Raw genomic sequence first — 22,383 nt, 5'->3', positions numbered from 1 at the left:
GCAGGACATTAAAGCATTAGCACTCTGCAAAACTGGAATTTTAAATATTAAATATAAAGAGGGACTGAATAGCAACACTGTCAAGGTCATATGCATAATAATTCAGAGCTTTTTCTCTTACACACAACTTTTCCAGTGCACAAGGCTTTTCTCAAGGGTGTGTTTAAATGCTTTGTAACCTGGAAAACAATTTATGTTCTATTTTTTTCGCATCAAGTGAAGACGTTCCAAAATAGCCCTAATTAGTTTCTGCTTCTGCAAGCTTACAAGTGCATGTAATTGTTCTGTTAATGGCTACTCCATCCCAATGAGAAGCCAATGAGACAAAATTGCCCCAGGCTTCATAGACAAGCATTGCCCCCCGTCTGCTAATGCTTCCACACCAAAAATAACAATTTAACTCTTGAGAGACACCCTGAGGTTGAAGATCGGAACAAATTAATTATTTGCCTTTTTTCAAGTCTGTGTGAAAAGCAGAGCAGCTCTGCCCCATTGCTGTGAGCTTTTAGTAATTTGACATTTTTAATACTTGATGTCTGCACACTGACAGACATGGTTAGCAAATGGAGCATGATTGTGCGCATCAGTGTGCGTGTCCACACAGATACACGGAATATCCGGGCTGTATGTGTGCAGGGCTCTGGCTGTTGACAGAGTGAATTCAATCATGTACACTTGTTATTAGGCATTTGCATAATATTCCACCTCAGTGCTCAGCCAATTGGATGCGGTTTAATATATGCACACGAGCTAAGGTGATATGGTGTAATGTAACAGATCCATTCCAATTGAAAAGTAGTTGTAATGAGCGCTGCATTTCATTCCTGGTGTGCTGATGCATACAGAGCATATATCTCATTACAGTTTTGATTGAATATTGGTAAATTAACCATGCTGAGACATCTGGTAATCAGAATCTGGTGTCTGCCTGACATCCTTCAATATCTACACCTGTGCTTTTAGAAGACAGACATGTTTTCAAGCAGCAGCAACAATATATTTTGCTTCAAAAACCCAGACAGGAAATAGTTTGGTTAAAGGGTCTAGCCATCCAGATTACCCAAAAAACACATTTTCTCACTTCTTGTGCAGACAGGTTTAATTTGATTTATCCTTCTTCTAATTTATCAGCCTCCACACTTGATGAAGCCACGTCAGCACATCTAAAGGTGACTGAGCTTTTTTTTGCCTAACAAAACAAATCTTGCTGGAAAAAAAAAAAAAGACTCTTCCTCAAGGAAATGGGCCATGAACACAATCTTCAGAGGCTGATATCTCCCCAAAATAGGTGCATCTTTTATTGGACTGCAGTTTACTTACATGAGAAAATGTGCTTTTTGTTGTCATTATATAAATTGGTATCGGGTTTACTCATCACAAACCCTTAAACTATGCAGAGTACATGCACTGGGTCCTTTTTCCTTTTTACATGCAGTTGCATCAGAAACAAAATGAAGAGCTGTTTATTTTGCCATTCAGTGGATGGTGAAACAAAATGCTTCCAATGCATCTGGTGCAGCAGAAACGTGGCACTGGAAGAATCTTGGCTTCACCAGTAAACTTAAAGAGACAGTCCACACCAAAGTCACTTTTCATAAAGCATAACACAATAATAATATTACACTGTAATGAAGACGCACAAATAAAAGGTGAGGAAAATCAGTGGCCACATCATCGGAAGTGTGAATTCTTTTCTTCGAATTGTCTTTGTGTGCACATTTATAATTGTGCTTTATTTGGCATGAACTGCTGCTTTAAGAGATGGAGAAACTTGCGGGCCACTCACACACCTGCACACAGTTTCAACCATCGGCTGTAAAATTGGAAAGGCAGATCATAAAGAGACGATGAAAAGGGTCAGTGAGAAAGAATTCAACAAAGGAGGCAGGTAAAGCTAAAGGGTTAGTCCAACTAAACATAGAAAAGAACAAAGAGAAAGAAAACAAGCAGGTAAAGTGGGAGTAACACTCCTCCAGAGGTCAATGAGACAGATAAAAGGGTAAGGGGTTAAGGCTAACGGCCGGGACTACTGCGTAGTTGGATTTCACCACTGTGGGCCCCGTGGATTTCTGTGACACCCTGAGCTAAGCTGAGCTTTAATAGCCAATATGGAATAAAAAGCCATTAAAAGTTCCAAGTATGGAAAGTGAAGTATTTGGTATGTGTAATGCCTTTAAAGGTTAGTCTTTATAGCACATTGCAGTAAAACATGATGTCACTCAGTCGCTGTGAAGTGCTGGTGAGCTGAGTGAAGGGAAAAGATGGCCTAGTTTTGCATAACCTTTACGCCACGACTAGGACTCAGGAAGTCCAAACTGGAGCAGCTTTTCAAAAACTTAATGTGTGCGCACATCGTGGCCTGACTTGTGATAAATGATGCAAAAACAGCCAGTAGGGTCAACACAGAGCGGCGGGTTGAATGAAATTTGGCAGACGGCGGTAGTCTTTAACTGTCATAATGAGCATGTTCTGAATATTCAGCCTCTGTCTGACCCTAAAGATCTAAAAAATGCATTAAATATTTGAATGCTCAACTTCACACTTTTGTGCTTAAAAGTATGAAAAGTAGAACAAAAATAAGTGCCTTTCTTTTAAATAGTGAGAAATGACATTGGGTATTTATTTATAACAACACTCTGCTTACAACTTTACCAACTTGTATCTCATTTAAGACAAACAAGTCTAAGAAGATTTCGGATATCTGATTATCGAACAGTACGCATGCTTATGTGGAATGAAGTGTCTCTGAGGAGTGGATATTGGAGGGTGGTTAGAAGGGACACAGTCAGAGCTCATTGACTAATGATACAGGCTGTGTCTGTTGCCATGGTCTTCAGAAGTATAAATAACTCTTTAGAAAACTAGCTGGCATCAATGTCCCCCCAGGACACCAGCCCTCCTTCATGAAAAGGTTCAGCTCGAGTTCACTCTCTGCTCTCCTCCTGTAGTGTTTTAATGAGATTGAAAACGCCCGCTCGACTTGATTCTATTATCGAGCCATCTCCCCACGCTTGTCAGCTAAATTAGCTGCTAACCTGAGTTTTTGGTCCAACCCACGCTGGTTCATCTAAATGTGCAAGAGTCAAGGAAAAGGTCAAATAACAATAGAGGGCAGACGAAGGGGAGAAAACAAACCGGAGAGGTCTGGAACCGGGAATCTGATGCAACACACTTTTGCTAGCCCGGAGACTAATGTGTGTTCACACAAAATGGAGAGGTGGGCGTTTTCCTAGCCAGAAACTGCTCGAGTGCACCCGACTGCTGTTCTCTTTTCTAAATAGCAGCAGGTCAGCAGGTCTCTGCCCCAGCCTTTTAGTCTTTTCTGGTGTTTACATAATGTAATGCAGCTATCCACATCAGAGCAAACCATAACTGAGCTACATTAAAGAGATAATGTAGTTAGGATTAACATAGCTTATGTGTCGAGTATCTGCCTTTTCTATTTATTCGCACCTTTAATAAAAGGGTTTATTTCTGCTCATAGGCTCTTTTAGAGATGTCTACTCAAAGGCAAACCTTGAAATTTGGGGTTACTTTTCTGAGCCATTATATCTGAACTGTTGCCCATAGCACAGGTGCTCTTTCACACTCTCAATGTAACAGCGACTGCCTTACCAATTATCCTTTTTCTAAAGTTAATTTTAGTTTTGCCCTGAAGGAAATCACCATCTTACACATGCCACAAGTTGAAAAGTAGAGCCAGAAGTGAAGGTTAGTGTTTAAAGTCTATACTAATGGTTTGAGAATTGGATGTCTTTTAGGACACTGACTATCCCTGTGTTACTGTACATTTTGAATGTGTCTAGTAGGGCTGCCCCTAAAAGTCAAAGCTTCAAGGCAAACGTTGAAAATCTGGCTAAGACGCTTCACTCCAAATGTTTGCTTATTTGCACAATAACATTTAGACGAGAGGCTAAAATCTAAGGTGGACTGATACTCTTGCTAACCGATGAGCCCTCTGCTCAGTGTGTGACAAAGTTCATTTGTTGAGGCAAATTTGGCGATGACTGCGTGAGACAAATTAGCTGCAGCCACTGGGAAGTGCATGGTGACAGCAGTGATTAAGCTACTGTAATATTCCATATGACGTCTGCATATGCAGAAGTTTCTGATTAACAGCTATGCAAATGTTTTGTATCATGTTTGCTGCCCCACAAGACCAGTCTCCCCCTCTTTTTCTATTTTCTGTGAGTAAAATCACAGGAACTGTGGTCAAACCTCAAAATTAAAGACTTTGTCAATTCAGGTAAGAAAAGCCCTGAATTTCATTCATGTTTTCACTTGTTTATGCTGTTATAAACAGCTGAATAGTCATTGTGAATTGTTTCGCAGGCTTAAGGCACCTTTCTCTTTTTCAAAACAAAAACGTTCTCCTATTAGGAGTAAACAATAATATATAACCGTTTGCTAAAACCTGGTTAACTATTGACACTTTTGATCATTTTTCCAACCATATATAGTATTTAGTCCGCTCTCCAATCTCTGCATCTTCTATGAAAAACGGGGGTTGCAAAAATGTTTTTCACAGATATTTTAGATTAAGAAAAGTGCAGAAAAAAGTAAATGGTGGTTAAGCTCTGTTTACGGGGCTGATGATCTTGACAGAGTTCACTGGGTCCTTGAAGAGACTCCAGCCATTTCTAATGTCATTAGTGACACCTGGGCTTTTCCTTCTCTAACAAGTCTAAATAGCTGTTGTGAGTAAGGTCTAGAGTTTCTGTTTCACATTACTTTACACTGATTATGTAGCCTGGGGGCTTCATGGCAACTTAACTGCTGCCAAAACTTGACTAACAAAGTTGTTTCCAAGTTTGTAGGCAAGCAGTATGTCAGCAGCATCAGCACTTCCATTAGCATCTACTTTTAATCCTGTCAGCCACTGCTGTGCATTATGAAGTGTTTTATAAGTGCTCATAGCTGAATCTATAATTAATAAATGGTGGCTTAGCACTTTGAAAGAAAACACACTTGATGCCTATAGAGATGCCTCACATATACAAATGTGAAGCCAGACTCATTTCAAGCTAGTGCCTACAGCAGTATTGATTAACATGCACATCTGTTTCCTCAGATGAGAATGAGATTTATGATGCATCTCTTGCAGACAGGCAGTGCATGCCGAGTCAAATCTCAGTCCTTTACAGCAAGTCCAATTCAAGATTATAGCATTTGATCATTCATCTTTAATACTATGTCAGTTGTGTTTTTTAATGGCAGACAGCTGCAGCTGTCCTTATAACTAATATTGCTCAGCCTGTCGGCTACTTTTCCATTTATTATTTTACATGTGTAAACCTCCGAGCATCACAAACAAGACCTACTAAGCTCATTTCCAGTTTTATATTTTTATTCATGGATTAGTAGAGTACTACCACCACTACCTTCATTAGTACTTCTACTATTACAGGAGCATGCTTCCATATTCTAAATAATCTTAATTTAACGTACACTTAGCCCCTCAGCTAATCAACCGTTTGAAACAAGACATTTTAGCTCCTCTCACACTATTCATTTAAACCGGCTTTGCTCTAATCAGCTGCTCGTTGCAGACAGTGTTTGAACAGCAGTTGTGTATGCCTGAAATGACCATAACGAGACACCCCCCATCTTTGACATCACTGAGATAAAAAAGGAATAAAAAAAAAAAAAGTATTTAGAGCAATCATTAAATCAAGTTTTAGTTTACTTTTACCATAAGTTGATTTTGTGTCCTAATCTGTCTACTGGCACATCGTTTGGGAGGTGTGTAACAGCCTCACTTACACACCACATGTTGTCTGACTTCCTGGTTTAAGGTCCTGCTTGTCATTTATTTACTTTATTTAAAATGTAAGCTTGAACGGCTCATCATTGCCACCGCACAGTGTTTCTGCCTGAATGGAAGCTTATTTTACATGCTGAGGATTTACGGATTCTGACACGGTGTGTGCACAGGCAAGCAGCGAGAAGAGAACAAAATACTGCTTCACGATGTTTTGTCTTCATTGAATTCTAGCCAATGAACTGCATTTCTTTTGTAAACCTGCGAGAAAATGCTTCGACTCGAGACAGCAAAGCATCAAAAACTTTCTCTTGCTTTGCAGCTATTTCATTACAAGATCGTTTCAGAGTAACAGCTGCCGAAACGCCAAACGCTTGGAATGTTAATCAGGATTAAGTTTGAACTGTCATCTTGAAAAGTGAGGAAAAAAATGATACTCGAGACAATGAAGATCAAGAATTAATTAAATATTCAGAAACTGGTTAGACTTTTATAGGTCATGTCATTTACTGGGGCAGCTGAGGATTGGTGTGGAAGAGTTTATGCTCTTACTGAGAAATGAAATGTTTGATGTATTTAACAATGTGAGAACAGAGAACTGAAGTTAAACTAGAGCACTTTAAACTTGAGCAGTAATAAAACCTAATTCAAAATCACTGCAGCACTTATAACTACAGAAATTATAAATGTCTAAGTTAACAATGAAACCTTTCAAGCAGAACTGATTTTTTTAAATAATGTGATGATTCCACCTTCTAAAATATAGGATTTTGTAGCTTTTTTCCCTGTGTGCAACATTGTAGCAAATTAAGTAAAAGCAGAAAGAAAAAGTAGATTTTATTAATTTAGCTGAAAACTACCATAAGGATTTTGTTATTAATCACTGATGTTAGAGGACAACCTCCTTATTGATAAAATAATTTGTGCCAAATACATCAATAAGTAAAACACAGTGTACGTCACTCTGTGTGAAGACACGAATGATAACAACAGATCATTATGTTCATTTAAAAAAAAATAAAATAATAATACTATTTGCTGCAAAAGTCACCAGTTTTGCAGGCTGTGGAAAGGCAAGTGCTGAGTTATGAGAATTGATAATGACTTTTATTGATAACGCTTTTTTTTACCATAGAAGTTAAAGCTAAAAAGTGTGAAAGAGACATCAAAGTATGTGGAAATCAATAATAAGGTATAAACTAGCAGTTACAGAGATGTTCATAATAAACACTATTTGTTTTCATTACTTTTATTTTCGAAAGTGAACATTCAATAAGTGGTTTTAGGTGTAATGAGGGAGATGGCGCTAGCATCTTTCTAAACAGCTTGTTCCCTATAATATTTTCTTCTGACAGAGTCTGAAGAACAGAAGGAGCTTGGTGGGATGTTATTTGTTGAAAGAGTATACCATAATTTTTAGGGAATAAATTCTTTTTGTTTTATACAGTCATTTTACTTTGAACAAATTAATTTTAAATTATTATTTTAGAGACTCAGAATCAAATTCAGGAAAGGAGAGAGTATCATCTGTGGTAGAACCCCAAATAGCCTGAAAGCTGACATTATATTCTCAAAGTTTGTATTAAAGGCTGACTCTTATAAAAACTGGAAGGGGCATTTAAATTGTAAATGAATGGTCTTGTAAAGAGAGAAAGAACTGTTACCTGGCCTGTGATTTTTTTTTTCCCCTCATCTAAACACTGACGCTGAGGGGATATTTGTGTGTGTTGATGAGCTAAATAAATAAAAGATGAGGAAAGGGCATGCGGGAGCGGTGTTGTGTAGACCTAGGATCTCCGCTTCATGCGAGGAGTTAATTAGTGCCAACGCAGAATCTATTTACGTCGTCAAATCCTTCACGTTTATGGCTGCCATGTCAACAGAGCACATCGAGATGTATGGCTGCGCATAAGGAGAAAGCGAGATCCTCTAATACTTTTTAAGCTTACTGGACTCAGCTGTATTGATTAATGTCCATCTCTGTTTAGTGATTATGCACAATGTGGTCTCCAATTACTGTACCGAGAACTTGTCATTTAGCTCACTTCCATCTTACCCCACTGGGCTTTGAGTCAGTAGAACCATTAGGTGAAGCTGTGTGGGAAATTATGCATCACGTCATGAATCGCAGGGACTAATGAAGTATATGAATCAAAAGGATCAATTAGTAATGCCTTCTCCCTTTCACTAAGAGATTGGTTTAACTAGAAAGTTACGTGTTAGTCAGATAATGAAAGTGATATTTCACCCCAGAAGAACATTATGCCCATATTAGCATGCATACCACCACATGAGTTCAGAACAATGGCCAGCCTCCAATATAAGTTTGTGTGTTCTACTGGTGAGTATTTGTTCTCACTGACAATTCAGAATCAGTCTACTTCACAGTTTGCAGAGAGAGAAAAAATGTATGACTGAAAACTGGAGAAAATAAGTGTTGATTGAATTTGTCTCACTTGTGTTTTTTCATTAGCTGCGTGAGCTTGAATGCAAGATGACTGAACTGCATTGCAGGTATGCATGCTGAAAACGGGAAACTGTTGCACCAGAGTGATTTTTTTTTTTTTTTTTGGGTTACTTTTAGTTAGTCTGGTTAGAAGTGTACAGTGAGGCATTCGGGGCCCAGCAGTGCAATCCTCAGCAGGTCAGAGTGTATCGAGGACATACATCCCTCCCCCTTACCCTCCATCTCCACACTGATTGGCTCCGAGTCAGGTGACCCTTGTTCCCCAACAGGGGGAGGGCGATCAGGACCTGTACCTCTTTCAGGGTCACCTGCCTCCTTTGGGAATGCCGCCCCATGATAGGTTGTGCTGGCGCTTGTGGGTGTGGTCTTCCCTGTGGTTGTAGCGAAGGGGGAAGGAAGAGGAGGAGTAGGAGGAGGAGGGGGCAACAGAGTGAGTGATTAGTGAAATGTGAATCAGTCTGTAGAATCAACTTTAGAGAAATGAGGGTGATTCCTGAGTAGAAAGATAACCATCACCCGTTAACATAAAGACCCTGTAATGACTGTCAGGGACATGATGAGCAGACAGAGCACAAGTTAATTCGTCTGTCAATTCGCTACTCCGCAGATACAGTGATTTAAATCTCTGCAGTGTAGTTAACCAGCTGCTTCAAGTCACAATGTATTTCTCCAGCAAAATGAGATTAAAGCATCTCAGCATTTGTGATCATATCCTGGACTCAAAAAATATTTTACAACCAAAAACAGCTTGTACCATTTTAAAAAGCTGTTTTTCACATTTTGCGACTCTAAACAGTAATAAGGGCACAATGAGAGTATGCTCTGAAAAGGTTCACACTGAAATAATAATATAAGTATTTCTTTTCACAATGGCATAACTGCAAGTAAGGTTTTGACCACCTGAATAAATTCCCAGAGTTCAGGAAAAAAAAAAGGTTTTCATATTCTGAATTTATTGTATTGCAACTTATTATTCTTTTATGCATATTCCTATCTAATCAGATCCTTTCCTCCTTTGAACCACCATGACCTTGAACTCTACCATAGCTTAAATTCTTGAGTGAACATGAGTGAATGAATGAACATACGGATGGGCAACAAAATAAAGGAAAAACCTGAACCCCTGAGCAGTAAGTAGATCCAGTGGCTCAATTTTCACAACACAGTTTGGGTCCATGTGTCTGCTAAAAGGAACAGGTTGTTGCAAATCAATACACAAATGTTCCGAGCGATCATTTTTAACCTACAATGCAACATTTCTATTGTGCAAAAGTGGCCAGGACGGCAATGTCCTCATCTATAGGACAGAAAGGGCCACTGAATAGTTTGAAGAGAATGAAAATGATATGTATCACAAGCTATGGTGCTCCTGATGACCAGCACTTACATGGTAGAAAGTGTTCTTCCTCCACAATCATCAAAACAATAAAGGATAGAAGATCGGTAGCACTTTATAATACAGCCTGTGATGGGCACAAATCACCTGTAAATAAATGGAATTTCATTGGATTTTATTTGAAATTATAATGTAATTATATTTAATTAAAATAGTTAAAAGTAGGTACACTATAACAATATGGTAAAAGACAGGCTTTTGGAGGAAATAAAGAAATGGTTAGAGTTTAAATTTAATCTGCAAGTAATTTAAAGTAATGCGTAAGTAATTTCAGGTGTTGCATAACCATATTAAAGATTAGGGAGTGGCTTAACCTTGTTCAACTTCCAGGTATTTTACAGAAAAGAAGACATTCCTTTCATGCACACTCCTTTTGAAAACAAAAAACAGCTGGACTCTGCTCTGTCATTATAAGTTACAGTTTTGATGGTACCAATTTATTTTTTCTTATAAAAGCAAGCAAAAACCATCCTTGTCACATTTATACTGGTAAAATAAAAGGATACCTGAATATTACAACAATCATCATGCACCTGTGTTACAGCGGAATTACAACATAAGATGGGGAAAAAGAACTTCCTGTATTGTAAAATTACTACAAAATTGCAAACTATTTCAAATGAATTTTGACTACTTCGATGTACATTTTTTTCTCCCTACAATCACTGTTGAAACATAACTTAAGTCACTCCATAATCTGTGATATGGATATATGATACTTAAAATTAATCATCCACTACCTAAAAATACTTAAAATTACTTGGATAATGCTTAAATTTAAAGTATAATTATTTCTTTGTTTTGTATTATAAAGTGTTACCAGAAGCTCCTTTGGGATGACAATGTGTTTCTTCCCTTCAGTGCAGTTTAGTGACTCAGTTGGAGTTGTTCTGATCATACATGGTGTCCCAACGCATTACTAAGACACGATAAGTTGCATTTTCCTTACGTTTGTCTAAAAACACTCATTCCTGACAAGATAAAGATTCTTTTTTCCATCTACCCCCCCCGTTACTTAACTTTGTGTTTTCTGTTTCACAGAAATCTCCATCACCTTGGTGTAGCCCAGCAAACATTATGACTAACACATTTGGATTTGGTTCAAACATATGCCAAGAAACACACTGGGCATTAGTTGCCACAGGCACGGTATTATCAAACATATTTTTTCCCGATGACACACTCCACATCTTGATTGCACGATTAGCTCTCTGTTGTCCTTGAGGTATGGTGAGCAGCATGCTGCTATTGGCTTGGGCTCACGCACTAATAAGCCAGCCATAATGTTAGCATTCTGCAGAGTTCACACCCAGACTGGATGAGAAGAGTTTGCTCTCTCTATTTCTCACTGTGAGCCAGTTGACAGTGTTCACTCTGAATGAGGAGCCCTGTCAGTTCGCCATCTGTGCTGGGCAAATTAAAACTGTACCAGGAGGTGCTTGGCCCTGGCATTTTGGACGGCAGCTCCATGACTTCATCATTACTTTATTAACTTACCATTTTTTAAGAAAATCTAATAAAATGTTCGTCTTTTTTATTGTTAGTGAAGTACAAAAAAACCCCGTCCACTATAAAACACAGAAACACTTTACTACCTACACAGGCAGGTGCTTGTCACAAGCTAATCCCTGTGCTGGCTGTGATTGTTTGGGTGACAGTGGAAGAAAGAAAACGTCCCTGCCTTTGGTGGTTTTTTCGAACAGGGAACAGAGCCCCCGAATGACAACAGCTTTGTTAGGCATATGGAGTGTTTTATTGTCTCGGAAAGCTGATAATTGATGTTCAGTGTAGAGACTTAAAAGGCTTTTCTTGTGAATCAGCTAGAAAAAAAAACTATAGACACACACAAAAAAGAATAAACCAGAGACAGAATCTGACTGCGTGTGGAAAACTTCAAACGGAGCAGTGAAGCATTAGGGTAGTGAGAACCCCACAGGATTAAGCAGTAGGGTTGCTCATCAAGTCTTGCTACCAACTGAGTTGTAATTCCTCCAGCAGTGAGGCTTTACAGACTACTGAGGCAGTGTGGGACTGTGGAGGTCTGGGCTGAAGCCTCGAGCAGACAAAGTGGCCTCTGTTCTAAGAAAAAGACACAGAGATGTAGGAAGGATAGTTCTGAGCCATAATGGCCAGCATCTTCTAGCATGATGGGCTCAGTATTGTTATAAATCACTGTCTTGGATCAGCCACTGCCATTAGATCCCCTGTGCCTCAATTTGTCCAGTGACAAAGGGATCTGACTCCTCAACTCCTTAAAAAGTTGAGGCGGGTGCACTAGCTGTGTAGATAAAAGTGAATGAGCCTTGTTAGCAACCATCTGTTTGAAAATGACTACTTTTGAATGTAGAGTGTCAGAAAATTGTCCTAACACCACCTCCTCAATCTTATCTGAGAGCTAGCCAGCTTAGCGCCATTTCTATTTCTATTCCGGCCATGCCAGGGGCTGTGCGGTGTGGCTGGCGGGGGAGTAATGGAACGTGACAGGGATGATGATCCTTCTTGATACAGGGCATTAGGCAGCCTGGCCAGCGGAGCTCCTGGTCCATCAAAGAAGTGATGCTTCAGACAATGGCTTCAATGTTTAAACTGTCAAACTGGCTAAGAGGGAGAGGTGGTGCCAGCCATTCAGCTGCCTCAGTAAAAGATTCTCTAACCTCCCATGTAGCCAAGTGTGGAAACATTTACTTTACGGGCACATAACTGCATAGATCTGACTCGCAGGGAGTGAGAAGTCCTTTGTAATGATATTTGGGGATATTTTTTAAAAATATCTCAGCTGTTTTACTAATACGGCCTTAAAGGTTTTTCCAATCTTATCTTCCAATCTCTCTTCTGTTCATACAAAAACCCTACTTGATTTTAACTTTTGTTGGTCTCATCTTCAAGGTAACTTCCTTACACACCTCTGGGCCTCACACAGTGCTGCTGCTATGCATAGTAGAAAAAAACTTCTAAAATAATACAGGATGCAAACAAAATTTCCATAATTAAATAAATAAATAAATGAAAAGATAAAACTAACATCCCTTTGGGAATAAGAAAGACTGTTAGTTGTTTCTTAGCTGTGAGACTGTTGACTTTAGAGAAAAGGGACATAAATGGAAAAAATAAAATAATAAAGATACGTATAAATAAATAAATAATATGTGTCCACTTACCATACGCTGAATCCAGTGCTGTGTTCTGCTTGCGAGTGGTTGCCAAGACATCTGGAGAAAAGAAATACAAAACAATATCAGTGTGATATTATTTGTTAAGATTTGCGTTTTCTGGACAACATTTCATTACGTTCTGATGGGAAGCAATGATTGCTGAATTTGTCCTGTTAGTGGTTCTCATCACATCCCAGACACATGCAAAAGAGCTGTAAACAATTCACTTTGTCTTACATACAAAAACATGCTTCTTTGAGCAAATGTTTAATTAGCATAGAAAAATTGAGAACAGTATTCTAGCAGGGATTGTGAACGGAGGTGGACAAACTACTTTTCAAGCTCCTTCAACATGAACTAAACTGCAGCCATAGCTGAAATAAAACATCATAACGCTCCATTTTAATTTGTTCAAACTGCAATCAGTTGCGCCAGCTGCCATCGAGATCTGATAACAGTAGTTTTAAATCTGCCTTTATTGATCATGTAAATTCCTACGAATAAATGAGTTTGCTCCATCTCACCGTGGCAGGTATCGGGGTGCTGATGGTAGCCGTTCTCCACATCCTGTTCAAACCCGCCTCTGAAGACAAAGAAACAAAGACGCACACCCACACAGCAACAAAGACAACGAAGCCTGTCAGTAAATTTGCATCAATCCATTTCACTCAATGTCCATTTCTAACAAAGCACCTCTTTCCAAAATTGGTTTTGCTCAAAAGCAGCTTTTGGAGACAGGAAGGCAAGCGCACCAAAAGAAAGGAAAAAAAAGAAAAGAAAGAACAACAAAATTTCATTTGTTTTACATCTGGCTGAGGTCAGAGTGTTTGTTGTTTGGACACAGTAGTGGCCAGAACAGAAGGAAAAAATCTACCCTTAGATCTTCCTGCAAGGTTGTATACCATCAAATTTGTGGCGTTCAGGAGATTCAGAAGTTAGTTTGTGATAAAAGTAATAATTTACTTTTGTGTGTCCTTGCATTTCCTCAGCTTGACTCTTCTGCCTGTACTCTAGTTAGTCATTTCCTACAATTTGTAGATATAAGCCTCTCTCTCTATCCACAACACCTCCTCTAGCTGCACTTTATTTTAGTCTACCAAAGCTGCAGCTGATGAAATTGGTACCTACGGTTTGCTTGCTCGCTCGCTCTGCTATGTACGATCGCCGGATGAAACATAGTGAAGTGTATCAGGTCAGACTCACTGACACCAAAGCCTATCATTTTCCCTGATGTCTTCACTGAGACATTTTCTGCTCCTGACTCCCTGGCCACCTCCATGGACAGTTTTCCAAATTAATGAGTAGCATTAACTGAAGGAAATAAATACAGAAAAATGAATTGCTTTTGCAGAAAGCTTTCTAAATGTTTTTTGTGGATTTCAGAGAGGAAAAGAGGAAGCACAAGGTCTCATTCAAAACACCACTGACTGTTTTATGTAAGCGATGTGGAAGGTTAATGAATATTTGCATAATTATTATAATGTTTTGTGGTCCCCAGACTTTATGCATGCTTGTGTGGCACTTTATTCTACATTCGGTTACATTTAATTGAGTGACAGTCATAAACTGAGCCACTGTGAAGTGAAGAGACAAAAGATCAAATAAGTCCCTTCAAAAATGTTTTTGCCGTGTAATTTTTGCCTTTGTGAACTTGTGAGTATGTAACTCAAATCCTCTTAATTCACCTTTTGAACCACTTCAAACTGACAAGAAACCCAATCTGACAATTATTGATTTTCTGCTGCTCTGATGAAAACGCGCCTACGATTGATACGCTTTTCCCCTTAATACAGACGAGCCATCTTTCACCTTCAAGTCAATCACAAATAAACGGCTCATCCAGATGCATCCGTTTGATGGTTAAGCATTGAGATTGAGCCAGTGCACGGTGGAGCGGAAGTCTTTCCAAGCTGAGCTGAGCTGAGCTTCACATCGTCGCCAACAATCCTCCCACATGTTGTAATGAACCAAATAAAGCAGACACAGGCTCATATACTGCATAAGCTTAAGTGTAATGATCCAGTATACGAGAAGAAACACTTTGTACAAGCACGCTCACACGCCCACTCTATAACAAACCAATTAGTTCCTTATATAACCTAAACAGAAACATAAGTCTCACACAGATTTTATGCAAACACAGACCCCCAGCATCCATCTATTATTAGCAAGAAAAGTCCTCTAACACAGAGACAAGAGAAACACTTTTGCAAGCACAAATTCAAATAATGAGCATCGAAAAAGCAATAATACTAAACTCAGAAGGGGGTTGGTGGGGGGGAATCAGCGCAAATAATCATTTCTTCACTGCAAACAGTCAAATTTAGGGATTTGTGTTTGTAAAACCTTCTGCAAGGAGGCTGATTAGCTCACATGGGCCCACCTGGTGCACCAAATTATACCCTTTGTTACTCACTAAAACCCTGACTCTTTTATACCAACTTCTTATGTTTCCTGAGGAGGGAGGGTGTTGGCGTAAGACAGGAGGTGATTATCAAATCAAAGAACACCATGCTGATACTCAGTGTTGTGTGGAGAAAAGAGTAGTTTGCGAGATAAACTTGAGAAAAACAAAAGAAGATATATCTTTAAAGGATGCATTTTCACAGCTTGGGAGCAGCTGGTGTGCTTGACATTAAACAACAGATGAAGTTTTTATCCATTTCTATTTTTTCCTTTTGTTTAAGTCACAGACTTTGTATGTTAGTCGTCATTTGCTTTTTATTCACCCTACCATTGTTGCACTTGCTTTTAATCAGTACAGTGAACAGTTTTTTGCTTCTGTATTTCTACACTCGCTGGCCATTAATTAGGCATGCCTTGCTACTACCAGGTTGGATCCCCAAGTGGCTCTCAGATTTGTATTAATTGGATAGAGAACTGGTGACTGTGGAGTACTTGAGTACAGAGAGTGAAAACCAGTTTGATATGATCTGAGCCCTTTTACATGGTGTGTGATCCTGCTGGAAGTAGCCATCAGAAGATGGGTATACTGTAGTCATACAGGGGTAGGTTGTGGTATTTAAACAAAGGTGAACAGGTCCTAGGTAAACCAAGAAAATATCCCCCCATTATACCATCAACAACACATTTTATGTGGTTCCAGTTGGGTATGCTGTGGTAGAAATTGGGGACATTTTTCCAATCACCCACTGTCTAAATCTTCATTCCCTTTCAGCCTCAGTTTTGTGTTCTTAGCTGTAAGGAGTCATACAAAGTGTGGCCTTCTGTTAGAGCAGCCCATCGGCTTCAAGGTTCCACATATTATTCATTCAGAGATGCTCTTCTGCATACCTTGGTTGCAATGACTGGTTATTTGAATTACTGTTACCTTCCTGTTATAATGTGAAGCAGTTGAGCCATTCTCCTCTAACCCTCAGACATCAACACAATGTTAGTTTGTTCAGACTATTCTCTGTAAACCTAAGAGGTTGGTTGGTTAGGTAGCAGGAAAATCTAGCAGGCCTCCAGTTTTTGAAACACTCAGGTTACCTTGACCATGTCTGCCTAAGATCACCGACTTGCTGTCATCTGAACAGCTGATTAGATATTTGCGTTAATGAGCAGCTGAACCTGATGAAGTAGCTGGAGAGTGTACTTACATCTATATTTTGTATTATAAATTCATTTTGCTGTGAGGCAAATTTCCCTCTGGACAAACAATGTTAAGCTGAAATGACCAACATTTTCACCCTGCCGTTTCCATCCACCTTTAGCTGTTCACCAGAAAAAAAAAAGAAAGAAAAAAACCCCCACAAAAACGCCTCAAACTCATTTTTTTAAAGTGAAGGTCAAACACTGAAGTGACAATCAGCAAGTGTAAAGACTATTTTATTTCACACCGTGGATTAAAAGTAAACCAAGGCTATAAATAGAGTTGTTTTAACTAGTAGGTTGACCGGTCACCTTGATGTTTAAAAAATATGCAAAACTGCTGGCACTCTTCACCATAATTGTCCTGGAGTTCATGAGCATGAATAAACAGCTGAACCCAAGGACCACTCACACTGTCGTGCTCAACTTCACAATTACAAAGCGCTCCCTGCTCTTATTTACAAAATCTTTCAGTCTAGGTTCAAGTACTGCAGCTTTTACAACACTGCCGAGCAAAGAGATCTAAATTTCTGCCTGGTGTGCTAGATTTGTTCCGTGGTCTTTATCTTTATTCTGACACTGAAAACAAAATGGCCTTCCAGCCAGGAGCACAGTATTGATTTTATTTAGCAGATCAGAGAAATAATGTTTTTGGATGTCTGACGTTCCACTTTAATGAAGGCAATCTTAAATAACATGCCACTCTGATATTCTCACGTAAGGTGAGCATCTGCACAAGAAAATAACTCTTTCACATGGGAATCCATAAACAAGGATATAACGTAGGCTCAAATTAATCACATGTGTAACCACCAAGGCAGGATGGAGAACTGCACGGATACAGATGTGTAATTCATTCATACGCAACCTGAATGGCTGTAGATATTTTGTACAGATATATATGTAATATGTAAACATGTGTATGGATATTCTAGAGTTGACCGCACTTCAGTGTTTCAGTAAAATAATAATAAATATTATATAACTTCAAAGAAATTTAAATACAAGGTGCTTGGGGAAAAATGTATGAACTATACATAACATACAGTATAGCTGCTAATGTCCTAAAGCAGGGGAAATAATGACTGCAGAGCCAGTTATATTTATGATTTGGCGCCATGACTGAACAGAAGTTGTGCAGAGTCTGCTCCAGCTGGCAGTCAGTGAAACCATCATCACATTATATGGTACTAGTGGCATTTGGCATCAGGGTATGCCTGTGTCCCATTTTTGTTTTTAATCAATATTACCATATTTTAATTCCCAGATAAACTGCAACACAACCAAAATGTGCAGAATCTGTAAGATTTTAGAGCATTTAACTTTATTTTCAGTATTTACAAGTCCAAAACAGATCAAAACAAAGTAAATAACTGAAACGTTTAGTAGATTGAGGTTAATTGCTCTCCAAATACTTCTAAAAACACATTGGTGAGGTTGCAGTGGGTGACATATTATTTATGATTTATTGCACTGAACTCCCACACATAGATTTTTTTTATTATTAATCCCACATAGACTGATGATTACTGGAAATACTAGAGCAGAATGAGTTAATCCAAAGCTGAAAATAGTCCCCAGCAAATAGACCATTCTTGTTCTTTTAATCCATTTGATTAGTGTTTTCCAAAAAGTAGTGTTCACTTTTAAAGAAATTCCTAAGCCTCTGAGAAACTGAAAGAGAAGAAATGTATTTTTAAGGTGATTGACACCTTCAGGAACCGGTGAGTCCTGCAACACTATGAAAATCCAAACGCTGCCCTGATTAAAATTCAGCTCATTATGCGTCATCAGCTTGGAAGAGCTGCAAAGCAACTGCTACTTTTAAAATATTCTGGAAGTTTTGATGTGATCATTTATATCTGTAATGCACACTGGATTTCTTTTGGTGAGTGAAAACAGTGAGTCTTTAATTTTGTGGAAGAGAAGAAAGTTGTGTTGAGCCACATCTAAAGAGAAGAGCAGGTGGTGATTGATGACTGCATCAAATTGCCAGAAAACTTGCAATTCTTGCTGACGCATGATGGCGCACACTGTGGTCAAGGTCACTTGTTGGTGCATTTGTACTATACCATTCTGAGGCACCTGAGAGAGAACATTGGGCACAGTCTAGCCCTGAGGAAAGAACTCACTTGACTTTGACACTACACTGATATTTGATCTCCGGGTTGTAGATGGAGCAACAAAATGAGACCATTTTGTCATAGAAAAGGCTAAATTGTAGACACAAGACTGCAAAGACTCAGAACAGGACTGTGATTTAAATTAAAAAAAAGTTGGTGCACAAGGAAACAACTCTGAAGGAGCAATGAGCCAAATTTAAATCATCTCATGAGCAGAGGTGCAGAACTTTGTCATCACATCTTGAGTAGAAATACTGGTGGCCTGATCCTCATCCTAGCCGTTTCATCTTCATTACAGAACAGATATGCTTTTTCTTTCTAGGATCTTTGTCCACTCTTTGTCCTTGGCATTATGCACTGGTGACACTGATTGCATTAAATGCATAATGGATAAACTAAAACACCCAGAAATGATATGAAGCCAAGCCATCTGGTACTGCCATATTTCAATGTGAGAGAAGAAAAGATGGAAACGGGGCTGTGAATGTGCTCTGCTCTCTCCCACCTATCCTCTGGATCTGCCACAAATCAGTCATTAAAATTTATGCCACCTCTGGATGAGAAAGGAATGGGGGGAAAAAAGTGACTGATAGTCCATGAAAAGAGTGATGTGAGAGAGGAGACAGCGAGAAAAAGACAGACAGACAGAGGAGGAAGTCCCAGGAGAAAGATGACTTTTGAGCTGCTTCATCTCAAAAAGATTTTTTCTGCCGCTGCCTGATTCACATCGCTTCATCCCTCTTCCGTCCCATCGCCATCCCTTTATCATCCTCTTTTCCCTTTCTCCTCATTCACTTGCTATTTCTCACCATCTTTCAATGATATATATACATATATAAAAGATATCAGTTAATGCAGCTTTAAAATCTGATGTTACTTCAGAGTCGCACACAGAGAGCTGGAGCAGACCGCTTCTTTCCATGAATACAAAAATCTAAATGAATAACACATGTTCTGCTCTGAGAAATCCTCCTTAAACTTTCTCTCCCTCATTTACCCCCGTGTTCTTTTTTTCATTATTTTCCGCTCATTTAATGAACATTTCTCTGCACCTATAGGCTTTGTCCTTTCTCCCAGTTTCTTTTTTCCTCCTCTCCTCCTTCCCTTTGTTTTCTTTTTTGTCTGCTCATACTTCTCCTCCTCCCTGGCAGGGGGCTGATACTGTAGTTGAGTTTGGACAGGATATTTTGGCTGATCTTTCTCAGACTACGGTCCGCTGGCTTCCAGTGTGGCTCTGTCCTGCACGCTAAACACGACTCATAAATCAAACCGTGAAGCGAGTCATTCAGTGCACACTTGCAGCACGATGCCACATCGAAACTTCCTCTATATGCAAGGACCATCCAGTGAGAACTGCAAAGTCTTCACCTCAACCACAATCACCAACCCTAAGACTCATTCCAGTTCTCAAACTCTCTGAAAATTCATGGTGCTTACCAACTTTTATATCTCATTCCACACGAATTTCTTAATAATGACAAAAATATTTTAAATCATAATCTCTTCTTTACTTCCTTGAAAGCAGCGTGTCTTTACTGATTATCTCAGCATGCACCAGGAGGCATAAAAAAAGCCTAAACCCGTAAAACATTCACAGATTTCTAAACAATGCAGCGAGTTTCTAGCTGACATCCAGCTCTCTATAAACCCAGTAAGTAATGCCTGCCCCCCCCCCTCCTCAGTAGGACACACATTATCAGATTAACCACTTTACCCTAGTATTTCAGCCAGCTTGACTCTGTAAATAAACCACAACTTAAAATCTACAATACGCTGTTCCTTTCCTTGTCTGTGTGCAGCGACTTTCTGGAATAGTGTTAATAATGCTAGCCTGCCAGACAACCAGCTGTTTCCAGGCTATATGCTAAGATAAGCTAACCATTTGGTGGAATCGGATGGCTGTCTGGCAACCGCAAAGTCCCAGAACTCCAGGAAGTCACTATCCTTGGCCAAAAAACTCTCAAAATAGCTTTAAAGTGTATATTTTCCTAAAATCTATCCCTTTATAGTCACATGCCAACAATTTCACCACACAGACTGAAAACAAAACAAAAATAATGATTTATGTGCAAGAAGCAAAATACCAGGCTCTCTCAAATACACAAATATAACGTGGCGCACAGCAACATGAATTAGAAAAAAATCCCATTAGCCTCTGTCCGTGCAAGGGCAGGGAAAGTAATATGTCTGGGTGGCCAAGCAGAAGATATGCAATAATTCCAGAGCTGCACATTTTCAGCCGTCAGAATAATCTATTGGAAGCCAGTCAACAGTGAGAGTGCCACTCTCCCTCTCTTCCTCTCCCTCTGTGTGTTTGTGTGTGAGACAGGGGCAAATGTAGTGCGATGTCAGTCTACAGCAAACTCCAAGCACAACAGTTTACAACCCATGTACAGAGAGGTAAGAAAGGAAGGAAAAAAAAACAAAAACACCAGGCGAGGTGATTTAGCAGCAGGTGGTATATCAACCACACAGGGACGCACATAGTCCTTGACTGTCAGGAGAAGAAAATAGTACCTTTAACTGCCCTTACTCCTACCTCCTACCCCTCCTCCTCTACCCTTTATTACAACCATCTATCTGCCTACCTATTCATCCATCTGTCCATCCAACCAACCAGCCATCCATCTTTCTTCCCTATTTTACCAAACGGAGCGGTACATGGCTGCATGATTGAAACACACACTGCTGAACATCACTTCTGATTTTATGGCCCAGACTTCAGGAGAGGGGGAGGGAAGGGTCTGAAGAAAACAGAGGCAATGGCCGACCTGTTGCTTGCACATTAGAGTCCAGCTGAAATTACATTGCTTATTTTGTTCCTACAGCATACAGTAGTGGTCTGCAGTGGCTGTGAAACAAAACTGTCTCAGGTGATTGTCCTTAAATACAACTATGACATTATTATTTTCAATCTCTATTATGGAACTGACTTTTTATGCATTAACCAGACTGCTACTCTTTCTCAGTCTGAGTATTAGAAAGTTTGCAAAAAGTTTTTCCCCTGCTCCATTTTTATTTTCCTTTATTGTCTCCTACTACCATTTCTGAACCTGAACTTCAATTCCTTGCAGTGTTTCTCTCCACACACTACACATTATAAATATATATGTGTTCAAAAAAATGTCTCACGCACCTATCACTGTGATGCAATACAGAAAGTATATGAACTCCATCAATCTTGTGTTACACCTTGGCTTGCTGAACAAGCAACCAGCCAAACATCTGGCGGAGAAAGTCATGCTGATAACATCAGTCATACATCACACAGGCTAGATGCAGACCCTGTATTAGCAAGTACACTACAGCATAAAAGTCTAGCTACAAATACAAAGACTGGTCAATTTAGATGCACATTTTTGAGGTCCTATAATCAGCATCACTGCAAATAAATTAATCATGTTTCATTTTTTATTTGTCAAAACAAACCGAATGAATCAACACAGCATTCTGCTTCCTGCCCTAAGCCACACAGGATAAGCGCCAGCTCTGCTTAATTATGTCGGCCTCCTCCACGGGTAGTGCCAGGTACACCTTGCAACCTCTCCAGTAACCAAACCACAGGCTAGGTTCAATTTCGTGTTCTTGAATAACAGTTGTAGCCACATCACACATCAAAGTGAAAGGGAGAATCAGATGCAGTGCCCCAGTGTCTCCCAAGATCTTAACTGCCTACTCCTTTACACCGGGAAGGAACACACAACGGAAATAGATGAAGCATAAAAATTGTCTTAATATTCAAACACACTGGGACAGAGGAAAATGGGCGTAGATTAAATTTGGAGCACAAACTGAGCTGCAGCAGCAGGTTTTACTGGTGCACTACTGCAAACCTCAACTTTCCCTTTAATGGCAGAGCCAAATAGGTTGCCAGTAATGGCACCAGAATT

At 39.4% G+C, this 22,383-nt stretch overlaps 1 protein-coding gene across 4 annotated transcripts in view; it reads right to left on the bottom strand.

Moving 5' to 3' along the window:
• Positions 1–22,383, bottom strand: part of sema6cb (semaphorin 6Cb) — a 150,814-nt gene that overhangs the window by 7,773 nt on the left and 120,658 nt on the right. For 2 of the 4 annotated variants that reach the window (XM_063485546.1, XM_063485547.1), the window contains 3 exons: positions 13,301–13,359; positions 12,783–12,833; positions 8,444–8,599 (listed from right to left, as the gene is read on the bottom strand). In XM_063485546.1, the coding sequence (XP_063341616.1) occupies positions 8,444–8,599; positions 12,783–12,833; positions 13,301–13,359 (266 nt within the window). The remainder of the gene's footprint in view (positions 1–8,443; positions 8,600–12,782; positions 12,834–13,300; positions 13,360–22,383) is intronic. The other 2 variants (XM_063485548.1, XM_063485549.1) reach the window with 2 other exon arrangements.

The sequence above is a fragment of the Pelmatolapia mariae genome, linkage group LG10_11, assembly GCF_036321145.2.
Source record: "Pelmatolapia mariae isolate MD_Pm_ZW linkage group LG10_11, Pm_UMD_F_2, whole genome shotgun sequence".
NCBI lineage: Eukaryota > Metazoa > Chordata > Actinopteri > Cichliformes > Cichlidae > Pelmatolapia > Pelmatolapia mariae.
This window is presented reverse-complemented; position numbering and strand designations above follow the sequence as displayed.